We start from the raw sequence: 21,534 nt of genomic DNA on the forward strand, positions 1-21,534 counted from the left end.
CATCTTCGCGCGCCCAGCTCCACGACCCGGGGCGAGCATCCAACCCCTGGCGTTCGGTACGTGTTAGCCTAACTTTCTGGCCACGGAGGTCGGAGCTGATGGTAAAATCCAGACGCCAAATGACACGACCCCGGCGCCGAAAAGGGTTGGCGACCGAAACCGAGAAGCAGACGTCGACGCCGCGAGCCCTAGAGGGGACTCTCGCGAGACCGGTCTGAGCGCGCGCTCTCAGCCTCCGAGACTTGTGGGTTGGTTTCTTCCAGTACAAGGGGCCACACGGCGAGAGTGAAACTTGCAGTTCCGGGTCGGTGTCCCGGAAGCGGAAGTTCAGCCTCCGTGCTGTCAAAGTTGGAGTGTTCCTCGGGGGTCGGTCCCGCGAAGCATCTTCCAGGTCTCTCTTGCTGGCTCTTGAGCGCTTCCCCCGTGTAGGGTGGGAGCGCTGGGACGGACGAGCGAGATGAGCACCATGTTTGCAGACACGCTGCTCATCGTTTTTATCTCCGTGTGCACCGCGCTGCTCGCCGAGGGTGAGAGCGGCTGTTTCTTGGACCTTCCATTAGTTTCGGGGTGGAAGGGCATCGGGAACCTTCGCGCCCCCGAGCAGAGATCGGGAGCCCCACTTACAGCAGACTGCGTGGTCTGTTGCAAAAACAAACAAAAGAACAACAAACAAGACAAAAACTGCTCGCTTCCTCGACAGAAGCGGGAGGATAGTGTGGAGTCCGATTTCCTTTGACATATTTGTGGTTACATTTTTTAAAAAGTGTTTTGATCCGACTTTGGAAAGGTTAATTACTGGTATAGAGCAAATGTTGAAACCCTCTTGTATCCGTCATTCACAAAGACAGTTTGTTGCGAATCATTGCAATAATTTCTCACTAGCATGTTCCTTTTAATGTTTTAGGCATAACCTGGGTCCTGGTTTACAGGACAGACAAGTACAAGAGATTGAAGGCAGAAGTGGAAAAACAAAGTAAAAAATGTGAGTATGGTACACGTTGGTAGTTTCAACGTGTTTAAAGTTCATTGAGTCTATGTTCATGGTAGCTATTTTAGGAGCACCAACTGATACTAGGAATACAAAAATTGTCCAGTATACTTAGTTGGGGCACATGCTGGATTCATGGCACTCAAGACAGATTGTGAGTTCCAAGCCATTGTGGTTTCACCTTACAATCAAACCATAATCCAACTTGGTAAAAATAGAATTTATGCAGTGATGTTTTATTTTGTTTCAAAACAGGATTTCTCAGTAGCTATGGAGCCAGTCCTGGAACTCCCTCTGTAGACCAAGATAGCCTTGAATTCACAGAGATCCCCCTGCCTCTGCCTCCCGAGTTCTAGGCGTGAACCACCACCACACAGTTGTGCATTGTCTTTAATAAATCCAAAGGGAATCTGTGTGTGGTGGAGCTCCACTTTAATCCTATCTCAGAGATAGGGCAGGCCTGGTCTATATAGTGAATTCCATCCAGGCTAGCCAGAGCCCCATATTGAGACCCTGCCTAAGGTGGGGGCGGGGACTAACTGGGAAGGGAGTCATGGCAGATATATATATGTGCAGTCTTCATGCAAAAGAAGAGGTCCTATTCTGTTGTGAAGGACCATGGATGGCCTCATGATGCAGGTGGTCATAAAGTCCCTTGCGGTCAAGTTAGAATGTAGATAGAAAGTAAGCTAGGGGGAGGAAATTCTAGGTAAAGGAGAAATCACATTAGTAAACATGGAGGTTTTACTGTGTTGTGTTTAGAGAATTATGACTAGGTCATATGACTAATGTCATTGTGAGTGTTACCCTTTAGGAAAGCGAAGTTTCAGTTGGGTGAGAAAATTGAAAAACATTTTAAAAAATTATTAAAATAGGTAAAATTCACTGCCTTAGAAGTAAAGTAAAAAATTCAGCAGGTTACCAACTTATCATAAAACAAGGCCTTATATAGCCCAGGCAGGCCTCAAATGCATGATACTTCAACCTCAGCTCCCCAATTACAGGGACTTTGAGTAATTCTTTTTTTCTTGAGACGGGTTTCTCTTTGGCCTTAGAGCCTGTCCTGGTACTAGCTCTGTAGATTAGGCTGGCCTCTGACTCACAGAGATCCACCTATATCTGCCTCCTGAGTGCAGGGATTAAAGGTGTGCGCCACCACTGCCTATTGAATGGCTCTTTATAAGCACAATTGGTATCCAGTATTATTTTTGTTTTGTTTTCTGAGGCAGTACTCATTTAGCACTGATTGGTCTTGAACTCATTATGTAGCTAAGGATGATCTTGAAGTGATTCTTCTAACTCTACCTTCCAAGTGATGGAATTACAGCCATCCATCCACAACTGACAACCGCAGCACGTCAGATTTCTTAGAATTCCTACAATTGGCTTTATTATCATTTCCTTCTATCTTTGTAAGTTTTGTTTGTTTGTTTGTTTGTTTGTTTTTGAGATAAGGTTTCTCTGGCTTTGGTGGCTGTCTTGGAACTAGCTCTGTAGACCAGGCTGGTCTCAAACTCACAGAGATCTGCCTGCCTCTGCCTCCCGAGTGCTGGGATCAAAGGCGTATGCCACCACTGCCTGGCTTCTCTTTGTTAGTTTTATGAGTGCTTTTTTTTTTTTTTATTTTTATTTTAGACAGGATCTTATGTAGTTCAGGCTTGCTGTGAACTCTTATTTAGCTGATGTTAACCTTGAACTTCTGTTCCTCCCATTTTTGCTTACTAGGTGCTAGGATTGCTAGGGTTTGTACTCAGGGCTTTGCAAGTGATAAGCAAGCACTGTACCAGCTGAGGTGCATTCCTTGGCTCTCTTTCCATTTCTTCCTACCTAAATTGTCTTCCTTAAGGGGCTGGGAGTAGAGTTCTATTGTGGAGCTTGTGTAGCATGCTCAAAGCCTTGAGATCAACCCTCAGCAGTGATTCACATAGTAACCACTGTGGTTGGTTATATAAACATATCCACCTTACAGGACAGGAGATTGAGATGCAGAAAGCTAATGACAGACTTACATCACAAGAAAACAAAGAGCTGGAGACTAAACTTGGGCTTTTGTTTTCAAGCATAGACCTTTAAAATTACAGTTCACCATTCTTTATTCAGTGTTGATAGTGGTGGCTCACCATACTTAAAACCAAATTTATTATAATTACCTTCACAAACATGACTCTCTTCCAGGATTTTCAAAGTCACCTTTGTTGCTTGTTTCTACTTACTAGCATGAAAATGCTGCTAGGGCATGGTTCTTTAGTCAGTGTAACTTTCTTGTAATTCATCTGTGATAAAGCATCCTTTTATTATAGAGTTTTATGTGTTTATGTTTACAGTAGAAAAGAAGAAGGAAACTATAACAGAGTCAGCTGGTCGACAACAAAAAAAGAAGATAGGTAAGATAGTAACCTAAATAAAACTTGAGATTTTTTTATCTTTTTATTTTTTAATATATTTTAAGTTAACTAGCTGTATTACTTCACCCCTTTCGTTTCTCCAGCACCTCCCAAATGCCATCCCTCAAACTCTTCCCATACCTGCCCCCATGCTCAAATTGATAGCTTCTTATTCTTTGTAACTATTGTTACATACATGTATGTACATGCACGCACAATTATATAAATGCAGTCTGCTTTGTCTGCTTTTGTTGTTTGTGTGTATGTGATTTCAAGGCTGACTGCTTTGTATTGGATAACCAATAAGGGGCATATCACTGAACAAGGCTAATTCTCCCTCTCCCGGAAGTCATTAGTTGCCTACGGTTGTTTGTCTAGGGGTGGGACCCTGTGAAATTTTCTCCCTTCCATGTTTACATGTCTATTGATACTGCCATTGTTGTAGTCTTGTTTATGCAGCCATTTCTAGGACACACTGTTTCACAGCAGACTTCCTGGTATTCTGGCTTACAATCTTTTTTCTCCCTCTTTTGTGATGTTCCCTGAGCATAGATGCAGGAGTTGTGATGTAGATGCAATTACCGGAGATGGGTCTCCATGATCTCTTGATCTCTGCTTTGTTGTGGTTTTCTGTGATCTCCATTTGCTATAAAGAGAAGCTTCTTTGATGAGGGTGGTGGCTACACTTAGCTGTGGATATAAGGGTAAGATTTAGAGTGTAGTAAGGAATTATGCTGGTCTACCAAAATGGTGGTAATAAATTCTTTTATTTCTTTGTTTTCAAGCTTTTATCACTTGAGCCTCCATGTGAGTGCTGGGAATAACAATAGCTGTCTCTCTAGCCCTATTAGTCTTGTCTGTGATTTCTTTAGCCCCAGGAAGTTGGCTAGGTTTCTAAGCATGGTTTCCCTCTTGTTTAGTGGGCTTTGAGTCCAATCAGACTGCTGTTGGTTACCACCAATCTGTGAGCGCCACTTATAGCACTTTTATTACATGGAAATAGTTTGGCACTGTTACATTTAAACATTCTGTTAGTATAAAATAAGTAACAACTCATGTATTCACTTCATTTTATTGAGTGATACTGAAACAAAATGCTTTTGTAATCTCCAAACAGTGATAATTTATTCAAGAATTATGCTCCGTTCAATACTTTCCGGCTAACCAGCTTATTAATTCGTTTCAGAGAGACAAGAAGAGAAACTAAAGAACAACAATAGAGATCTGTCAATGGTAAGAGTGGAGCCAGAGTATAACTTCACGTGAGCCACATAAGCTGTTCTTTTTTTTTAAACACAAGTCCTATTTGTATCAAATACATTGTGTTTAATTAAGTCCGTCAGTCCTTCTGTCCTTCCTCCCTTCTCTCCCTCTACTCTCTCCCTCCTCTTTCTTTTTTTCCCCTCCTCTTTCTTTCTTCCTTTTTGTGTTTGTTTGTTTGTTTGTTTGAGACAGGGTTTCTTTGTGTAAGCCCTGGCTGTCCTGGAACTTGCTGTGAAACTTCAACTTTTTAGTAGGCATTACTTATTTTTTTACTTTTAGTGAAATGACCATTTGTTTGTTTTCCTTGTAGGTACGAATGAAATCCATGTTTGCAATTGGCTTTTGTTTTACTGCCTTAATGGGAATGTTTAATTCGATGTGAGTAACCTTTTATATTCTTCTATGATATTCTATGTTTGCATTTAAGTGAGTATAAGATTTTCAGTAATATTTTATTTGTCAGAATTTCTAAGTTATAGCCTTGTACTCAGAAAGCTAGTCATAGTACTTTGAATTTGAAGCCTGCCTAGACTTCATAGCCAAATCTTCTGCCAAAAATAATGGCAGAAAGAAAAACAAAATTTCAGTTAAAGTAAAGTTACAAGAACAATATATCTATTAACCAAATTTACAGTTATTTCACCTTAATTGTTTTTTCTCATATACATTATTGTTTTTCCTCAGACATTATTCACATATTAAAAATCCCTTTTCATTGTATATATTTGTTGTACATGGTACTATATCACAAGTATATGTTGTACATTGAACATATTTCCCCTATACTGTCTGCTGTTTTGGTTTTTTAAAACAGGTTTTCTCTGTGTAGCCTTGGCTGTCCTGAAACTCTGTAGACCAGGCTGGCCTCACAGAGATCCACCTGCCTCTGCCTCCCAAGTGCTGGGATTAAAGGGTTGCCACTGCCCGGCTTCTTAAAGAGATTTTTATGAGTATATAATGTATTTTGAGTATGTCTTCCCCATCATATAGCTTTCATAATCACAATAGGCTTTGTGCTTCCGTAACTACATCATGCCTGTTACAGTACATGTGTGTTAGTCAAGAGGACAACTTGCAGGAATCTGTTCCCTCCTTTCGTCAGATAGGTCCAGGGATTTGCACTCAGCTTGTCAGGTATGATGGCAAGTGCCCTTACTTTCTGAACCATGTTGCCATCCTATTTTTTTAACTTCAAAATAATTATGTAAATAAAAATTTCATTTTAAAAGAATATAATCACATAATACAATACTTCTCAACTTGTGGGTTGTAACCCTTGGATTCTAATGATCCTTTCACAGAGGTCACCTAAGCCCATCAGAAAATAGATATTTATATCATTATTATTCATAATTATAGCAAAATTACAGTTATATAGTAACAAAAATAATTTTATGGTTGGGACCTCCACAACATGAATGTATTAAAGGGTCGCAGCATTAGGAACTTGAGAACCACTGACATACATTTTGGGTTTTCTTGGGGGGGGGTGTTGAGACAGTTTTTCTGTATAACTAGCTGTCCTGAGTTTGCTTTGTAGACCAAGCTGGCCTTGAACTCAAGAGTCTCCTGCCTCTGACTCTCAATTGCTGAGACTAAAGGAGTGTGCCACACTACTCCTGGCTCATAATAACATTTTAAACCTACTTTATTAGATAAAAGCTTAGGTATTATATAGTGTTTAAAAATAATTCAGTATGCTCCTCTTTCTAAACTGCTTACTAATATGCTTCTTCAAACTGAAGGTATTCATATAAAAATGTTTTGACTCTTAAAATAGTCTTAACAACCTAACAACTATAATTTTGTTCTGTGATGACTGTTTAAACAAGCCCGTAGCAGACTGGAGCAATTGTGGCACTGCTTGCTTTGACTGAGCGAGACAAACATCCAGAGTTCACCTGACTACATACTCCACATCAGTAGAATTATTGCTGACTTTCCTTGTCTCCTTGCCTTCCTCTTTTTTTCCTCACGTTTCCTTTTTGTCTGTCCTTCTGTTTTTCCTTCCAAAGTGTACCCTTTCTTCTTCCGTTTCAGTGCTGTCAGAATTTTACAGGAAGGCTGGGCAGTGGTGGCGCATGCACTAGGGAGGCAGAGGCAGGTGGATCTGTGAGTTCAAGGGCAGCCTGGTCTACAGATCAAGTTCCAGGACAGTCAGAGCTATACAGAGAAACCTGTCTCGAAAAACAAACAAACCAAAAAATTTTTAGGAAGAGAAATAAACCAATGATACATTGATGAGTATTATAATAGAAATATGTGGAGGTATAGTAGGGAAGGGAGAAGAAAGTGGTTACTTTTTATCTAGGTGTGGGATTTAGATAATGTAAAATTTCTAGCCAGGCATGATGGCATGTGACTTTAATATCCCAACACTGGGCAGGCAGAAGCAGGCAGAGCTCTGTGAATTCAAGGCCAGCCTGGTCTATATAGTGAGTTCAAGTCAGCCAGAGCTATATAGTGAGACCTTATCTCAAAAAGAAAATAAAAACTCCCACAAATTTTACTTAGCTAATCATTCTTTGAATCATAGGCCTTACCTTTAGAGCTGGAAGACATTGGAAAATTAAATACCTTTCCAGGGTATCTGGACTTCCCATGGTATCTATCTTATAATTCCCTTTCCCCCTAGTTATTGTTCTTGTGTATGGTACTGAAGGGCATGCCACAGTATGCATGTAGATGTTAAAGGACTACTTTTAAGAGTTGATTTTCTTCTACCATGTGGGCTTCTGGGATGGAGCTTAGCTTTTGTTGGCTCTTGCATTGTAAGGCAGCTATGTTTAGCAATTTATTGCATATTTAAAAGTAGCTGGGAGCAAGAATCTTTAATGTTCTCACCCCAGAGAACCAATACACATTTGAGGGATAGTTGATAACCATATTGTAGTCATTTCAAATTTTATACATATACTGAAGTGTCATACTCCCTCTGCTGCAAGTATTGTTAGGGTAGCTGGCCAGATGGCTCAGTGGGTAAACGGGCTTGCTATGCAAGCCTGGCAACTTGAGTTTGATCTCTGGAACCCATATAAAAGTGGAAGGAGAGAACAAATACTGCAAAATAGAATAAACTTTTCTAAATTAATTTTGGAGTATTTAACATGTACTTTTTTGTTTTTTGAGATGAGGTCTCTCTTCATAGTATTGGCTGTCCTATAATTCATTAAGTAGACCAGGCTGGCATTAAAGTCACAGAGATTCACCTGCCTCATGCTGTAGTTTTTAATGTTCTAATGAAAGAGTATAGTATTTCTGTTTATGTGTGGTAAGATTGTTTATGTATATTTTGTAGCTTCTTACCAAGTTAGTCTTTCATATATCTTATCTTTTAATGCTTGGTTCTTCAGTATATAAGTAGATTGTGGTGAGTATTATGATATCATTATTGTTTTAATTCTTGCTTCTAAATAAATTGAGACAGGATCTTGTTATGTAGTCCAGGCTGTCCTTGAAAATGTAATTGTCTGCCTTCCAAGAGGTGTTAGGCTTACAGGTGTTCACTAACACACTTAGCAGGTCTTTTTCTTAAAGCATCTCCTGTCAGTCTACAGATGTTAAGATTAAAAAGTGGGTACTTAGAGACTATATTATACACAGCAGACCTGAGGCCAGCTTCAAATATACAGCAAGACCCTGTTTCAAAGAGGAAAAACAACACCCACGGTTAGACTAAGAAGGGAAAGATGTGTGCTCTTAGGGTTAGGGACACAGCCATAATGCCAGAGAGTGCTTTCTTTTCAAGTTGCTTTTCTCTTTTCATAAAATGGAAATAAAAGGTTAGAACTAGAAAACTGTCAACAATTCTCTAGCAGTTAAATTTCCAAATTTTATTTCTGTAAGAGGAACTTAATGTTTCATGAGAGCCCACACTTTGTGAGTAGGTTTTAGGATCTGGAAAAGAACTCCTGGGGCTGGAGATATATAGCTCAGTTGGTAGAGTTGCTCACTTGCTTGCTCGCTCGCTCGCTTGCCTGGCACTGCATAAACTGGGCCTGGTGGCACAATCCTGCAATCCCAGCGCTTGGGGGGCGGAGGCAGGAGGTTCAAAGTTCTCTGTGGTTACTCTAGGCTAAATTACACTCTGTTATTTAAAATGAAAATAGTACCTTTTTTGAGTTGGAATAGGATTCCCTGTACCCCTACTCCTGAGTCTGAATAGGCTTCCCTGTAGCCCTACACCTGAGTTGCAGTCTTGCTCTGGATCTGCAAATCTTAAGTTACTTAACAATCTACCCTGCCCCAACTCTTTCCTTTATTAGATTGGACACAATGTTTAGCTATTCCTCATAAAATCTCCTAATCCTCTGGGGGGAAACACTCAATTACAAGTAAGACTTTGCCAAGGAGCTCTGGGGGGGGGGGGGAAGGCAGGAGAATTGGGGCTGAAGCAGAAAGATTACAGATGTGGGGATAACTTGGGATATGTGGAGGTCAGAGACAACTTGCAGGGGTGGTTCTCTTCTTTCACCATGTGGGTTCTAGGATGGAACTCAGGTCAGCAGACTTGGCAGCAGGCACGTTTACCTAATGAACCATCCTGCTGGTCCCTCAAAACTACTTTTCATTAAAATATGCATGTCAACATATATCAGGTTTCTTGCTACTTAAGAAGACACATATATAGGTGTTTTGCCTGCATGTATGTACCCTGTGCAAACCTGATGTCTGTAGAGGTAAGGTGACCTCTCTTGGAACTGGAGTTACAGACTGTTGTGAGACATGATGTGGGTGATGGGAATTGAACTCTGGTCACCTGGAAGAGCAGCAAGTGAGCTATTTCTCCAGCCTCCCCTCTTTCTTTCTTTTTTAGTTTTTGTTTTTGATGCAAAGTTTTTCTGTGTAACAACTCTGGCTGTCCAGCAACTCACTTTGTAGACCAGGATGGCCTTGAACTCACAGAGATCCTCCTATCTGCCTCCTGAGTGCTGGGATTAAAGGTGTGTGCCATCACACCCAGCTTAGTTCAATTTCTAATACAGCATATATTAATAGCTATAAAATACACACTAAAAGTCTTTTGGGTCGGTCCTCTGTAATTTGAGTGTGTGCAGGTTCTTCATACAGAAGCATGGGGAACCACTTGTTTAGAGAGCACTGATTAGCCTGGGTTCTTTCCCGCGTGACTGCACGTTCAGCCTTGGTCAAAGGGTTCTGCTTGTGCCCAGATTCTTTTTCTAAAAATAACAGTTCTTTGCTTATTTTTCCATTTTAGATTTGATGGTAGAGTGGTGGCAAAGCTCCCCTTCACGCCTCTTTCTTACATCCAAGGGTTGTCTCATCGAAACCTGCTGGGAGATGACACCACAGACTGCTCCTTTATCTTCCTGTATATTCTCTGTACTATGTCAATTCGACAAGTGAGTATCCACACCCTTATTTAATGTGTGTAGCTTTCCTTTCTGTCACTGCTTCAACTAGCTTTACTTGTGTTATGTTGGGAATACTTATCTGAGCTACTGAGTTCTTTCAGTTGCTCATTTTAGAGTTCTTGTATTGTTTATAACTATATCAAATGCCTGAAAATCTAGATAGATTACGGACTTCAGGGGTGAGGAGAATTGTAAAACCAGGCATGGCTTCCACACCCCATTCTTGAGCTCTGGGTTTCTTCATTTTATCTGTCTAAAGTACAGTGTCTTCATTCTTTTCAGTGTCATTTCTCTACCATGTATTAGTGCCTTTTGTCAGTTCAAGAGTGTTTACTGCCCTTGTGGCAGTGGGACCAGGGAGAATGGAGCCTAACAATAAAACAGACTAAAGTCTCATGCAATAACTGACTTTATTCAGAGCATCAGACAATTTATAATCTGAGGGTTAAGAAGATTCACTTGAATAAAGTGTACAATCACAAGGACAAGCCTCATGCAGCAAAAACATGTTTTTCCATAGAGGTATATGAACAAATGACAAGAGCCAGTTGTAATGAATAATATGAGGTAATCACTCCTGTCTGCCACACCTGCCCCTGGGAGGAGCATGAAGACACATTCCAAGAACAAGTTTGTGGTTTGGTTGTCTGGTTGGTTGTTTGGTTTTGTTTTATTTTTTGCTTTTGTTTTTTTGGTTTTTTTTGAGAGCCTCTCTGTTTTGGAGCCTGTCAAGGAATTAGCTCTGTAGATCAGGTTGGCCTCGAACTCACAGAGATCCACCTGCCCCTGCCTCCCAAGTGCTGGGATCAAAGGCATTCGCCATCAATGCCCCAATTTTGTGTTTTTGAAGGAACTGAGGTCACAAGACTTGTCTTGGTTTCTTGGAGTTTTCTCACAAGCACTCAGAATTTCACTTGCACGACTCCATTTTTAGAGCACACTCTGACACAGGATCATCAATAATTTAGTAATTTTAGGTTATTTATAGTTGAAATAAAGCTTAGGTACTAAAGACTTGGGTTTTTCTGTCAGTACCTACAGTGGATTCTAGGTCTCATGCTATATTTGGAATTCTTTGAAACTAAGTTAAAAGCTTATGGACTGTAGACTTGAATTCTAGGTAGAGAACTATACCTAAGCAATAAGTAGCAGTAGTTATTGCCTATCCTCACCTCCATTAGTATACAGTGCAGTAGTTACTGCCTGTCCCTACCTCCATCTGTGCACAATGCTGTAGGAATTAGCAACACGGTGGCCATGGGGATTTGTTCCTCAAACTAGGATTTTATGCAAAAGGACTGTTTGAATCCTGTCCTGAGGGATGAATAATCTTACCAGTGTTCTTGACATAGGAAGCAGTGTGAGTGGAAGAAAGCTTGGAGGCATGGGCTATTAAGAATGAATTCTATTCCTAATTTCTTTCTCAGGGCTATTATAGAGGAGTACATAGAAAAGCTATTGATTTCTGTACTTTGGTTTTGTATCCTGCTAATTTGCTGAATTTGTTAACTGTTTGTAAGTACAGAGAGCTAGCCCACTGTGCCACTGGGCACCCTTGCTTATCTCTTCTAAGGATTGGTTCTACAGTGGGATACTTAGGGTATTCTCAGCATGGGCTCACATCATCTGCAAACAGGGATATCCATCTCACACATCCCTCTTACTTCTCTTCCCTGTCTCTACTAGCTAAGATTTCAAGCACCATTTTTGAATAAGAGTAATAAGAGTAGGCCACTTTCTATTGTTCCTGATGTTGAAGAACATGTTTCCAGTTTTACCCCATTTAGTATGGTGGCTGTGGGTGTGCTATTCATCACTTTTTTTTATGTTATGGTTCTTCTATACTTGGCTTATTCATAGATTCAGGGTTTTTTTGTTCTGTTCTGTTTCCTTCTTGTATCTTTTTTTTTTTTAAAGATGTATTTATTATGTATAGTGTTCTGTCTGCATATATGCCTGCATGTTAGAAGAGGGCACCAGATCTCATTACAGATGGTTGTGAGCCACCATGTAGTTTCTAGTTTCTGAGAATTGAACTTAGGAACTTAGGACTTCAGGAAGAGCAGCCAGTACTCTTAACTGCTTGACCATCTCTCCAGCCCTCTTGTGTTTGTTGGTAACAAATTTGCAGTCTTCATTTATCTGAAAGTAAGTGTGTGTGTGTGTGTGTGTGTTTGTGTTTCAAGACAGGGTTTCTCTGTGTAGCTGTGTAAACCAGGCTGGCCTTGAACTCACAGAGATCCACCTGCCTCTACCTCCTGAGTGCTAGGATTAAAGGCATTAGACACCCTTGCCTCGCTCTGAAAATATCTGTAATTCATCCTTTTTATTGTTGATTTGAGGCAGTCTTAAGTAGCCCAAGATGGCAAACTTGTAACTGAGATGCCTTCCACCTCCTGGGTTCTTTTGCCTCTATTCCTGGATAATGGGATCACACCTGGCTTATTCTCATTGTTGAAAGTTTTTGTTATTGTTTTAAGATGGGATCTCTCTATATAGTCCTAGTTTTCTTGGAGCTTGCTATATAGACTAGGCTGGCCTCAAAACTCAGAGATCCTTCTGCCTTTGGTTCCCACAGGGATTCTCTATGTAGCTCTGACTGTCCTGGGACTTGCTCTGTAGACCAGGCTATCCTCAAACCCAGAGATCTGCCTGCCTCTGCTTCCCAAGTGCATTTATCACCATGCCCATCTTAATATGTTTTATTTCCGGAGACAATCATATGTTCCAAATGTGTTTTGTATATCTAACCCCTGTTCCTCACTTTAACTTCTCCAGATTTATGCCTGACATGTTTCCTCCTAACTTGGTGTCTCTCTACTTCCTTCCTTCCTTCCTTCCTTCCTTCCTTCCTTCCTTCCTTTCCTTCCTTCCTTCCTTCCTTCCTTTCCTTCCTTCCTTCCTTCCCTACTAGGCCCAATGAGCACAACCTGTATGCAAATGAGTATAAGGCCATCCACCAGAGCATGGGCAACCGACCAGTGGTCACAGCCTCCCAATCACCACACTTCCAAAGGAAAGTGACTCTTTCTCCCTGAGCAACCATCAATTGCCACTAACTCCTTAGCTGAGCTGGAGGACTTATAAACCTCTGTCCAAGCATCTGAGCTGGAGTCTTGACTGATCTTGTGTAGGTAACAACTGTCATGAGTTCATGACTGCTGTGGCTCCGTCACATTCAGAAAAGAGCCATTTACAACACTTCTCTCCATATTCTTTCTTCCAAGATGTTCTCCGAGGCTTAGGGAGGGGGTGATATGCCCATCCCACTTAGAGCTGACCACTCACAGTCACTGTGTTAACCCCGCTCACTGCAAAAGGAAGCTTCAGTGGCCAAGGTTGAGAGCAGCACAAAATATGGAGGGACTTGTTTGCACTGCTGCAGAGTAAAGGTCTCAGCAGTAGCACGAATCTCTTATATATAGAGAGAGATCCCATCTTAAAACGAATCTCTTAATCTACCCACTCAGTGTCTTGTCTCTCCAAATAGGCTTTCCTTTCATTTCCATTTTCTACTTTGCTTCAGTAAATCTGTCATTTAAAAAGCCATCAGAGTTTTTAAACTAGTTTTTATTCTGGAAAATGACAAGGACTTTTAATTGACCCCTATCTTTGCTGAATAGCCGACTAAAGATCCCTTGTTTGTTTTGTCTAGAATTGTATTGTTATGTGTGCTGGCTGGACAAATATGGTATCATTCTGTGTTCTCTAATGTCTTATTTCAGATTGTTATTTCTCAGAATCCTTAGCCTATGTTAAGTACATGGTAGGTACCCAGGAAATACTTGTCAATTTTTATTTGTTTTTAATTTTATTTTTTGAGACAATCTTACATATCCCAAGCTGGCCTTAAATGTCTAATCCTTCTGCCTCTACTTTCCAAGTGCTGGGATTACAGGCATATGCCATTACACCTGGCTTTTAATGCCCAAATTTTAAAAACTGGAAATTGGTCAGACATGGTGGCATGTGCCTTTAATCCTAGCACTCAGGAGGCAGAGGCAGGTGGATCTGAGTTCAAGTCAGCCAATATATCTACAGAGTAAGTTCCAGGGTGACCAAGGCTACACAGAAACCCTGTCTCAAAAAGCAAAACAACAACAACAAACTCTGGAAATTGGTAGAATATCATTTAGCTTTCTCACTGTTTTGTGTAGTGTTTTTGTTTTTTGTTTTTAATTTTTTTTAACAGATATATATGAAGTTAATATACAGGTAATACAAATGCAGATATTTCTCTAGCCTGACCTACTAATGATTGGTCTTCCTAACTCATTTTAAAATTTCTCTTTAAAGTATGAGTTATATGCTACATATATTTAAATGCTCTATGATAAAAACAATTTACGGGGGTTCTTTAAGTTGTATTTGTTACTTCATTATATTCTGACAAGGGATTAAGAAAGTATGTATTTCCAAAGGAGACTTAGTCTGGGCATTCTCCCAGTTTTTTAATTGCAGCAGACAATGAAGGAGGAAACTGTGTACAGTGAGTATCATTTGTTCTCAAGGCCAGAATTTTAATAGTAAGTGTGGCAGAAGAGAACTAAGAATCAATCATATGGGTTTAAAGTATAACTGTTTTGAAATAGAAATCATGTGCCTGGCTTAGGTTGGCCTTGAACTCTTGATATGCGTCACACACCCACTCTACCTCTGCTTCTAATTTAGCTTTGTTATTTTGGAGAAGCCATTATTCCTTTCCAAAGGTTAGTTTTTTTCAAATTCCAAATGAAGGAATTGAGTAATGAGATAATCCCTAAGGTTTTTTTTTAAAAATACTGGGTTACAGTTGACCTTTACTTAACCTTTGCCCATTCATAAGCCCTCTCCATTCTTGTTAAAGCATATGCCAATTGATTTTTAGTCAGCTGTCTGTTCATGAGTGCTGTTTAGCACACCCACGCCTGTCTGCTCCAAAAGTCCATTGTTTTTCAAAAACTATGCAATTAAATGTTATATTCCACAAAGAAAACAGAACATAATTGGGTTTGTTTGTTTTTTGTTTTCGTTTTCCGAGACAGGGTTTCTCTGTAGCTTAGGAGCCTGTCCTGGAACTAGCTCTGTACACCAGGCTGTCTTTGAACTCACAGAGAATGGAATAAGGTTAAGCAAGAGAGCTGGATTTAGGAGATGCTGGAAAGCATAAGGGATGAGTCTGGAGTTGCTAGGCAGATGAAGAGGGAACAGGAGATGAGTGTACCATACTAATAAAGGTACCACCACATGGCAGAGTGTAAATAAGGAATGCGAGTTAATTTAAATGTAAGAACTAGTTAGTGATAAGTCTGAGGTTTTGCTCAAGCATTTGTAATTAATATGAGCTTAAGTATACTTATTTGGGAGCTCCTAGTGGGACAGAAAGTTTTGCCAACAGTATCTAATACAACAAATAGGTTTTTCAAAAATTTATTCCGTTTTGTAAAAAGTTCTGAAATAGTTCCTATAAAAAAAATTATGAGACGTGGTGACAGTGGTGTATACCTTTAATCCCAGCACTTCGGAGGCAGAGGCAGGTGGATCACTGTGAGTTCAAGGTTAGCCTGGTCACGGAGTGAGTTCCAGGACTGCCAGAGCTACACAGAGAAACCCTGTCTCAAAAATAAACAAAAGTAGTCATCTTTGGATTAGCAGACCCATGTCCCATCACGAATATACAGCTCTTGTTGTTAGGATCTTCATTGTTTTAGAAAATGACAGTCACCATCCTGCAGGTAACAGTGCTTTTGTTTTGTATGCATTCTCTTTGCTGAGATGGATGTAAAGCACTTTTTATGGCTTATATTAAAATCAAATCTTACTATTCTTTCTTTACAGAACATTCAGAAGATTCTTGGCCTTGCCCCTTCTCGAGCTGCCACCAAACAGGCTGGTGGATTTCTTGGTCCCCCACCTCCTTCTGGAAAGTTTTCTTGAAGGAAAGCAGAATTCTTTATTTCCTGTCATACTTTCTGGACATTCACAGACTGGCAAGGCACCTGGCCACATTCTAGTTTTGAGTTCTTTCTCAGCTTTTTGGATATGATCAAAAAGAGAATGGCACTTAACTATTGGAATAGTGCTTTTGATCATGGATGACTTCTTTAATAAGTTGACTCATTAGTTAAATTTGGATAATTTTTATGTAACCACAAATATCATCTTTCTTTCACTTAAGTATTTCTATGGGACTTATGATCACGCCTGAGTATGTGCCATGTATCATAGAAGCAGACTATCCATGAACGTTAGGCAATAGGAGAAAAAACAGTTTGTGTAACAACTTAATTGGAAGTATTTGCTATTTTTAAAAAGCCAAATATGTCATTTATGTTTGATAACAAGCCAAATTTTTAGCTGTTTCATTTAGAGAGATATTTGATTTTTTTGCATATTAAAAATATTTTCTGTAATCTGAATATAAGGGTAAGCATTGGCCCAAAAAGAGCTAAAATAAAATTTTGTCATGTGTTCTTTTACTAACCTTGTCTCATATGTTCAGAATATAGAATTGTCCTAGTATGCAATTTGAAAATGTTCTAGTTTGCTTTCTGGTGCTTTGATAAAGACTGTGACCAGAAGCAACTTGGGGGAGGGAAGGGCTTTTTCAGCTTACACTTCCAGGTCACAGTTCACCCCTGAGGGAAGTAAATGTTAGAACTGGAGCAGGAACCAGAGCAGAAGCCATGGAGAAACGCTGCTTTCCAGCTCACTCTCTGGCTTGCCTCAGCTCACTTTTATACATCCCAGGCCCCCATAGAAAAAACTCCATAACTAGAGAGGATTGGACTAGACCCTCCTACATCACTCATCAATCAAGACAGTGTCTTCCAGACATGACTGTAGGCCAGTCTGATCTGGGCAATTTCTTAATTGAAGTTCCCTCTTGCCAGGTGACTCTGGGTTATGTAAAGTTGACAATAAAGACTCACCAGCACAAAAAGTAAGAGTAGAAAGGAAAGGGAAAATGCCAACGTCTACAGTGTTTTGATGGGTTTCTACTACCAACAAAAACCTGAAGAGATGGAGATGGTTACACTTAATGAGTGTAGCTCTGTTCTTAAGACTCTACATGTGAGGACAGTGAGCAGGTGCAGAAAGTTACCCCAAACAATTTCAGTTCTAAACCAAGTGAGGTCATCAAGCACACCCTGCAGTTATCCTTCTGGGGAGCAGGCGAAGTCCTGAGTGTGTGTTTGTTGTTGATGAGCACAGCCCTGACAAGGACCCAATGTCTCAGATGCATGTGAATGGCAAGACCTCCCTGTTGATATGGAAACTGGCTATGTTCAAAAGTGTCATCTACAGCTTTCTCCTCTCTGATGACTTCAGTCTGAGGCCATTCCCCTACACCTCTCCCCCTCACATCACGACCAATACTAGCTAGAGATGAGCTAACCTGTCTCTTAAATAACAAACATCCAGTTTCCTGTCTGATGGTGTGTCTCCATTAGAGTGCACAGCCTACCTGATCCCATATTTTCTCTGTCACTGACCATTTAGGTCAAACCCAAAAGCCACGCATGTCTCAGGAGATATTCCTACCTTATTCTTTACCAATATTTGACGGCCCACAAACTGGATAAAGAAACCACTATGAGGGGGTTGTCACCATCCCTTGCTCATGCAGGTCCTCATCACTGCCCCTGCATTCATCTCCCAGGTCTCTAGCTGGTATCCCATTCATTCTGGTTTGGCAATGATTTTTGTATAACCCATATCTGGTTGTCTTACACCTTTGAGAACAGTCACCCCCGTGGCTCCTACTATCCTTTAAGTCAATTTAAACTGTTGGGCACACTTTATCTCCCTCCCACACCTTTATACCTTACTTCCTGAATCCTAGGCTTCAGTTATGCAGGCTGACTGAACAAATTCTTTTTCCGGTTTTTTGGTTTGTTGTAGCACAAATAATAGTTGGTACTAATAATAAAAACCCAGAGACAGATACTGGGATTAAAGCTGAAGATCGACAAACAAAGCGACCAGTCACTAGAGAGTTCTCACCTCTATCAATGCTCAGACCAAAGGGGCGAACCACCAAACCTCAGACTCACGGAGACTTCTGTCTTCTCCTTACCTATATTCCTCTTCAGTACTGGGATTAAAGGCATGGGATCTCAAGTGCTGAGATCACCTTTGTGCGAGTTCTGTTTCTTTAGACTGGATCAGTTTGAACTAACAGACATCCATCTACTTCTGTCTCCCAAGTGCTGGGATTAAAGGTGTGTGCCACTACTGCCAGGCCTCTAAGGCAGTGTGGCTGCTGGGATTAAGGGTGTGTACCATCACTGCCTCTGGCTAGCTTTGCACTCTGATCTTCAAGCAAGCTTTATTTGTTAGATCATAAACAAAATAGCACCACAGTTTGTTTTGCTCTGGGGGCTTTATTGCCTGCCTTCTCTGTCTGATATGTTCTTATGTCTGATTTTTTCCTGCTGTCTTACAAGTCACCATCACTATGTGCAAGGTTTCTCTGACCTTGACATGGTTGAGTTAGACTTCCTTATATTTCTGTTTAAGACTCTCATAAAAGTCATCTGTTAACAATGACCTTGCTAAGCCTTTCTAAGACCTTTCTGATCTGAAAAAATGGAGTGAATAACCTTGTGAAAGCTCATTACAATCTCTGTGTATCTGAGTCTTTGGACTTACTACTCCATGTTCAAATGTCTTCATGGAAGATAAGTCGAGGTCTGGAAACCCTTATAAAAGACTGTCTATTCTGCTAAAATGCCTTCCTGTTCCTGTATCTCTATCTGAATAGTTTATATTAATTATAAATTAAAGCTTTCTTTAATTTATTTATCTTGCTACCATATGGATAAAGAGAGGATTAAATAGGAGGCTAGTAAGAGATGATATTCAAATGTCTGGCTTTTGCAGGTGGACTCTAAATATGCTTTTTTAAATGCAGAAATACTTGACTCTGGGGTTCATTTGCTGCTGAAGAAATTCTTCAATATAATCAAAGGCTTTTTCCCCACTCAGCACAAAAGTAATTTTCAGGTTTATAATTACTCTAACCATTCTGAACAGCCAAATTGATCTTCACAGATTTCTTACGAAGTTAGAACTCTGACCTGCTTGACCTGTTAGTAGAGTATTTCATTCTAAGAAATTTTAAAGCAAGACTGTGCGATAAATGCTTCAGTGCCATGGTTTTCTGTTTTCTTTTTTTTAAACTACAACCCAGGGCAAAGGGATTCATTTGTTATTACAATCCAAATACAGAAGTTTTGTGAAATAATATTTCCTTCTATGTGTTTTGAATACTGCTTCATTTTTCAAAAAAGTGGTCATAACCCACAAAACTTTACCATATAAGTTCTGATTGCACTAGATAGGAAAAAGGAAAACCCATTCTAAACCAAGGAAATAAGAACTTTCTCTGTGGACTTAAGTATTATTAGAAGAATTGGGAAGAGTGTGGTGAGTTAGCCACTCCTTTAGTCCTGGCTTCTGGGAAACTGAAAGGGGAGGGTCACATGAATTCATGAATCAGACATAACCTCTGCAACACCCCATCAAAAATTTGTTGTTTTGTTGTTAAATCTTGGGACACTGGAGAACATGGCTCACCTCAGTTGTGGAGGTGTTATTTAATTAAGGCTTTGAATGGGTTAATGGATAACTAAGTGAAAAAGGTCAAGCCAAAACAACGAATTTCCTAGAAAGGCATTATCCAGGAGTCTGACTTCTTTCCTCCGATGATGCAGGAGTCTACTTTCTGGCAGCCTCTGCCGCTGGTAGGCATCAAGGAATAAGTGCATGCATTCATTCCTTGAATGCATGGGCATCTGACACCTCTGTGCAAGTGAACTGTGTAGGAATCTGCTTTGAAATCTTACAACTAGTAGCTGCTGTGAGAAAGGTCAAAGGTTCAAAGTTATCAAAATAGTCAGACAAAAAGCTAATTGAGTGTCTCCTCTGGCATCATGGTGCATGTCACTGACTCAGTACCCTATGACTTTTCATAAGACTTTTGGATCACAGAGTCAATCACAACGTTCCCTGAAGGGTTTAGATGAAATTAGTGATAAAAGCAGACATACCTCCAAGAGGACACTCTGGAGAAGAACCAAGCTGGGTCTCTCCGGAATAGTACATGACATAACAATGTATCTATGCTAAATTCAGATCATAGTTACTATAACAAGCTGCATGTCAGCTCTCCTTGGATTTGGACATATTTAATATGTTCTTTCCTTTCTTTAATCTGCACTAGTAGTTTGGTTCAATGATAAATATGTGAAACATTTTGGAGGAAGCAAAAACAACCCAAGTTAGCAGTCAGTTGTTCTACCGGAGAGTCAGCTCCCAGAGATACAGATTAGTTTGTTCACAGTCTCTTTGTCCAAAAGCGTTACCCAGTAAATCTTTTTGATAAAGTGCTAGGCTTGTGAGTGCACACATTTCATTTCTTTCTAGGCTTAGTTGCACCCTCTCCATGTTCACTAGATAATTTAAGACATACCAGTTAATTAAAAAATCTTATCTTCTTCTCCAATGATAAATAAGACCAATCCCTTGCTTATCTCAGTAGAGAAGATTTGCTGATGCACAAGAAAGATTAAAACACCTAGAAGACTTGAAATAATAAGGACTACTACTGCATCTTCTTTGAAAAAAGTTCATGGCTGCAGATCATCTCGACTCCTTCCTCACCTACAACTCAGTCCTCAAGTGTGCTTGCACTGTGAATATTATTTACCTATGGTGATTTTTTACCCTTGTCAGAGCAACTCTGCAACCACTAATAACATACAGTGTCCTGGTGGAGGGAGATAAGCAGTAGTGCTGGCAACACATTCTGCCATGGAGCTAAGTATACAGAGAAGGAAGCCAGCCACTGGTTCTGTTTGGGGAAGTCTTGTGTCAATGTAAGTCAGAAGAAGCTTATCTTCAGGCGCTGTTGCACACCTTTAATCCCAGCACCCTGGAGGCAGAGGCAGGGGAATCTGTGACTTCGAGGCCAGCCTGGTCTACAGAGCTAGTACCAGGACAGACTCCAAAGCAATACAGAGAAACCCTGTCTCTAAAAACAAACAAACAAAAACCAAAAAAACTAAACAAAATGCCACAACAAAATGCATTATTTTGTGTGCTAACTAAAATGGTGCAACATAACCATAGCCAGTCTTGGTGGCACAGGCCCGTATTCTCAGCTCCTCAAAAGGCTAAGAGAGGAAGATGGGGACTTTAAGGCCTGCCTAGGCAACTTAGTGAGATCCTGAATTAAGAAGTAAAAGATGGAAGAGTGTTTGCTTACTCCTGCTGTCCTTGGCTATTCATCAGTTTCCGTTAGGGAACCATTAGACTTCTACATTGCCATGGCCAAAACCTGAGAGGACAACTTGAAAGAAGGAAAGGCTCATCTGGTCTCACTTTCAGTCCACAGATACTCAGCATCTTCAGCCGTGATGAGGTCTATCATGGCCTTAATTAGGTCTATCATGGCCTTGAGGTCTATCATGGTAGAATAATATGGGAGCAAAGCTATTCACATCATGGTGGTTCGGAGAAGAGAGAAGGGCAAGCTATC

At 40.4% G+C, this 21,534-nt stretch overlaps 1 protein-coding gene across 1 annotated transcript; it reads left to right on the forward strand.

The window, feature by feature from the left end:
• The first annotated feature begins 320 nt into the window (after positions 1–320).
• Tmco1 (transmembrane and coiled-coil domains 1) lies at positions 321–16,472 on the forward strand. The gene is made up of 7 exons (XM_051186193.1): positions 321–527; positions 905–982; positions 3,313–3,372; positions 4,559–4,605; positions 4,946–5,013; positions 9,854–9,998; positions 15,828–16,472. Exons 1-7 carry the CDS (start codon positions 458–460, stop codon positions 15,924–15,926), a joined length of 567 nt encoding a protein of 188 aa, XP_051042150.1. The 5' UTR covers positions 321–457; the 3' UTR covers positions 15,927–16,472.
• The last annotated feature ends 5,062 nt before the right edge of the window (positions 16,473–21,534 follow it).

This window comes from Phodopus roborovskii, unplaced genomic scaffold (assembly GCF_943737965.1).
Source record: "Phodopus roborovskii unplaced genomic scaffold, PHOROB, whole genome shotgun sequence".
NCBI lineage: Eukaryota > Metazoa > Chordata > Mammalia > Rodentia > Cricetidae > Phodopus > Phodopus roborovskii.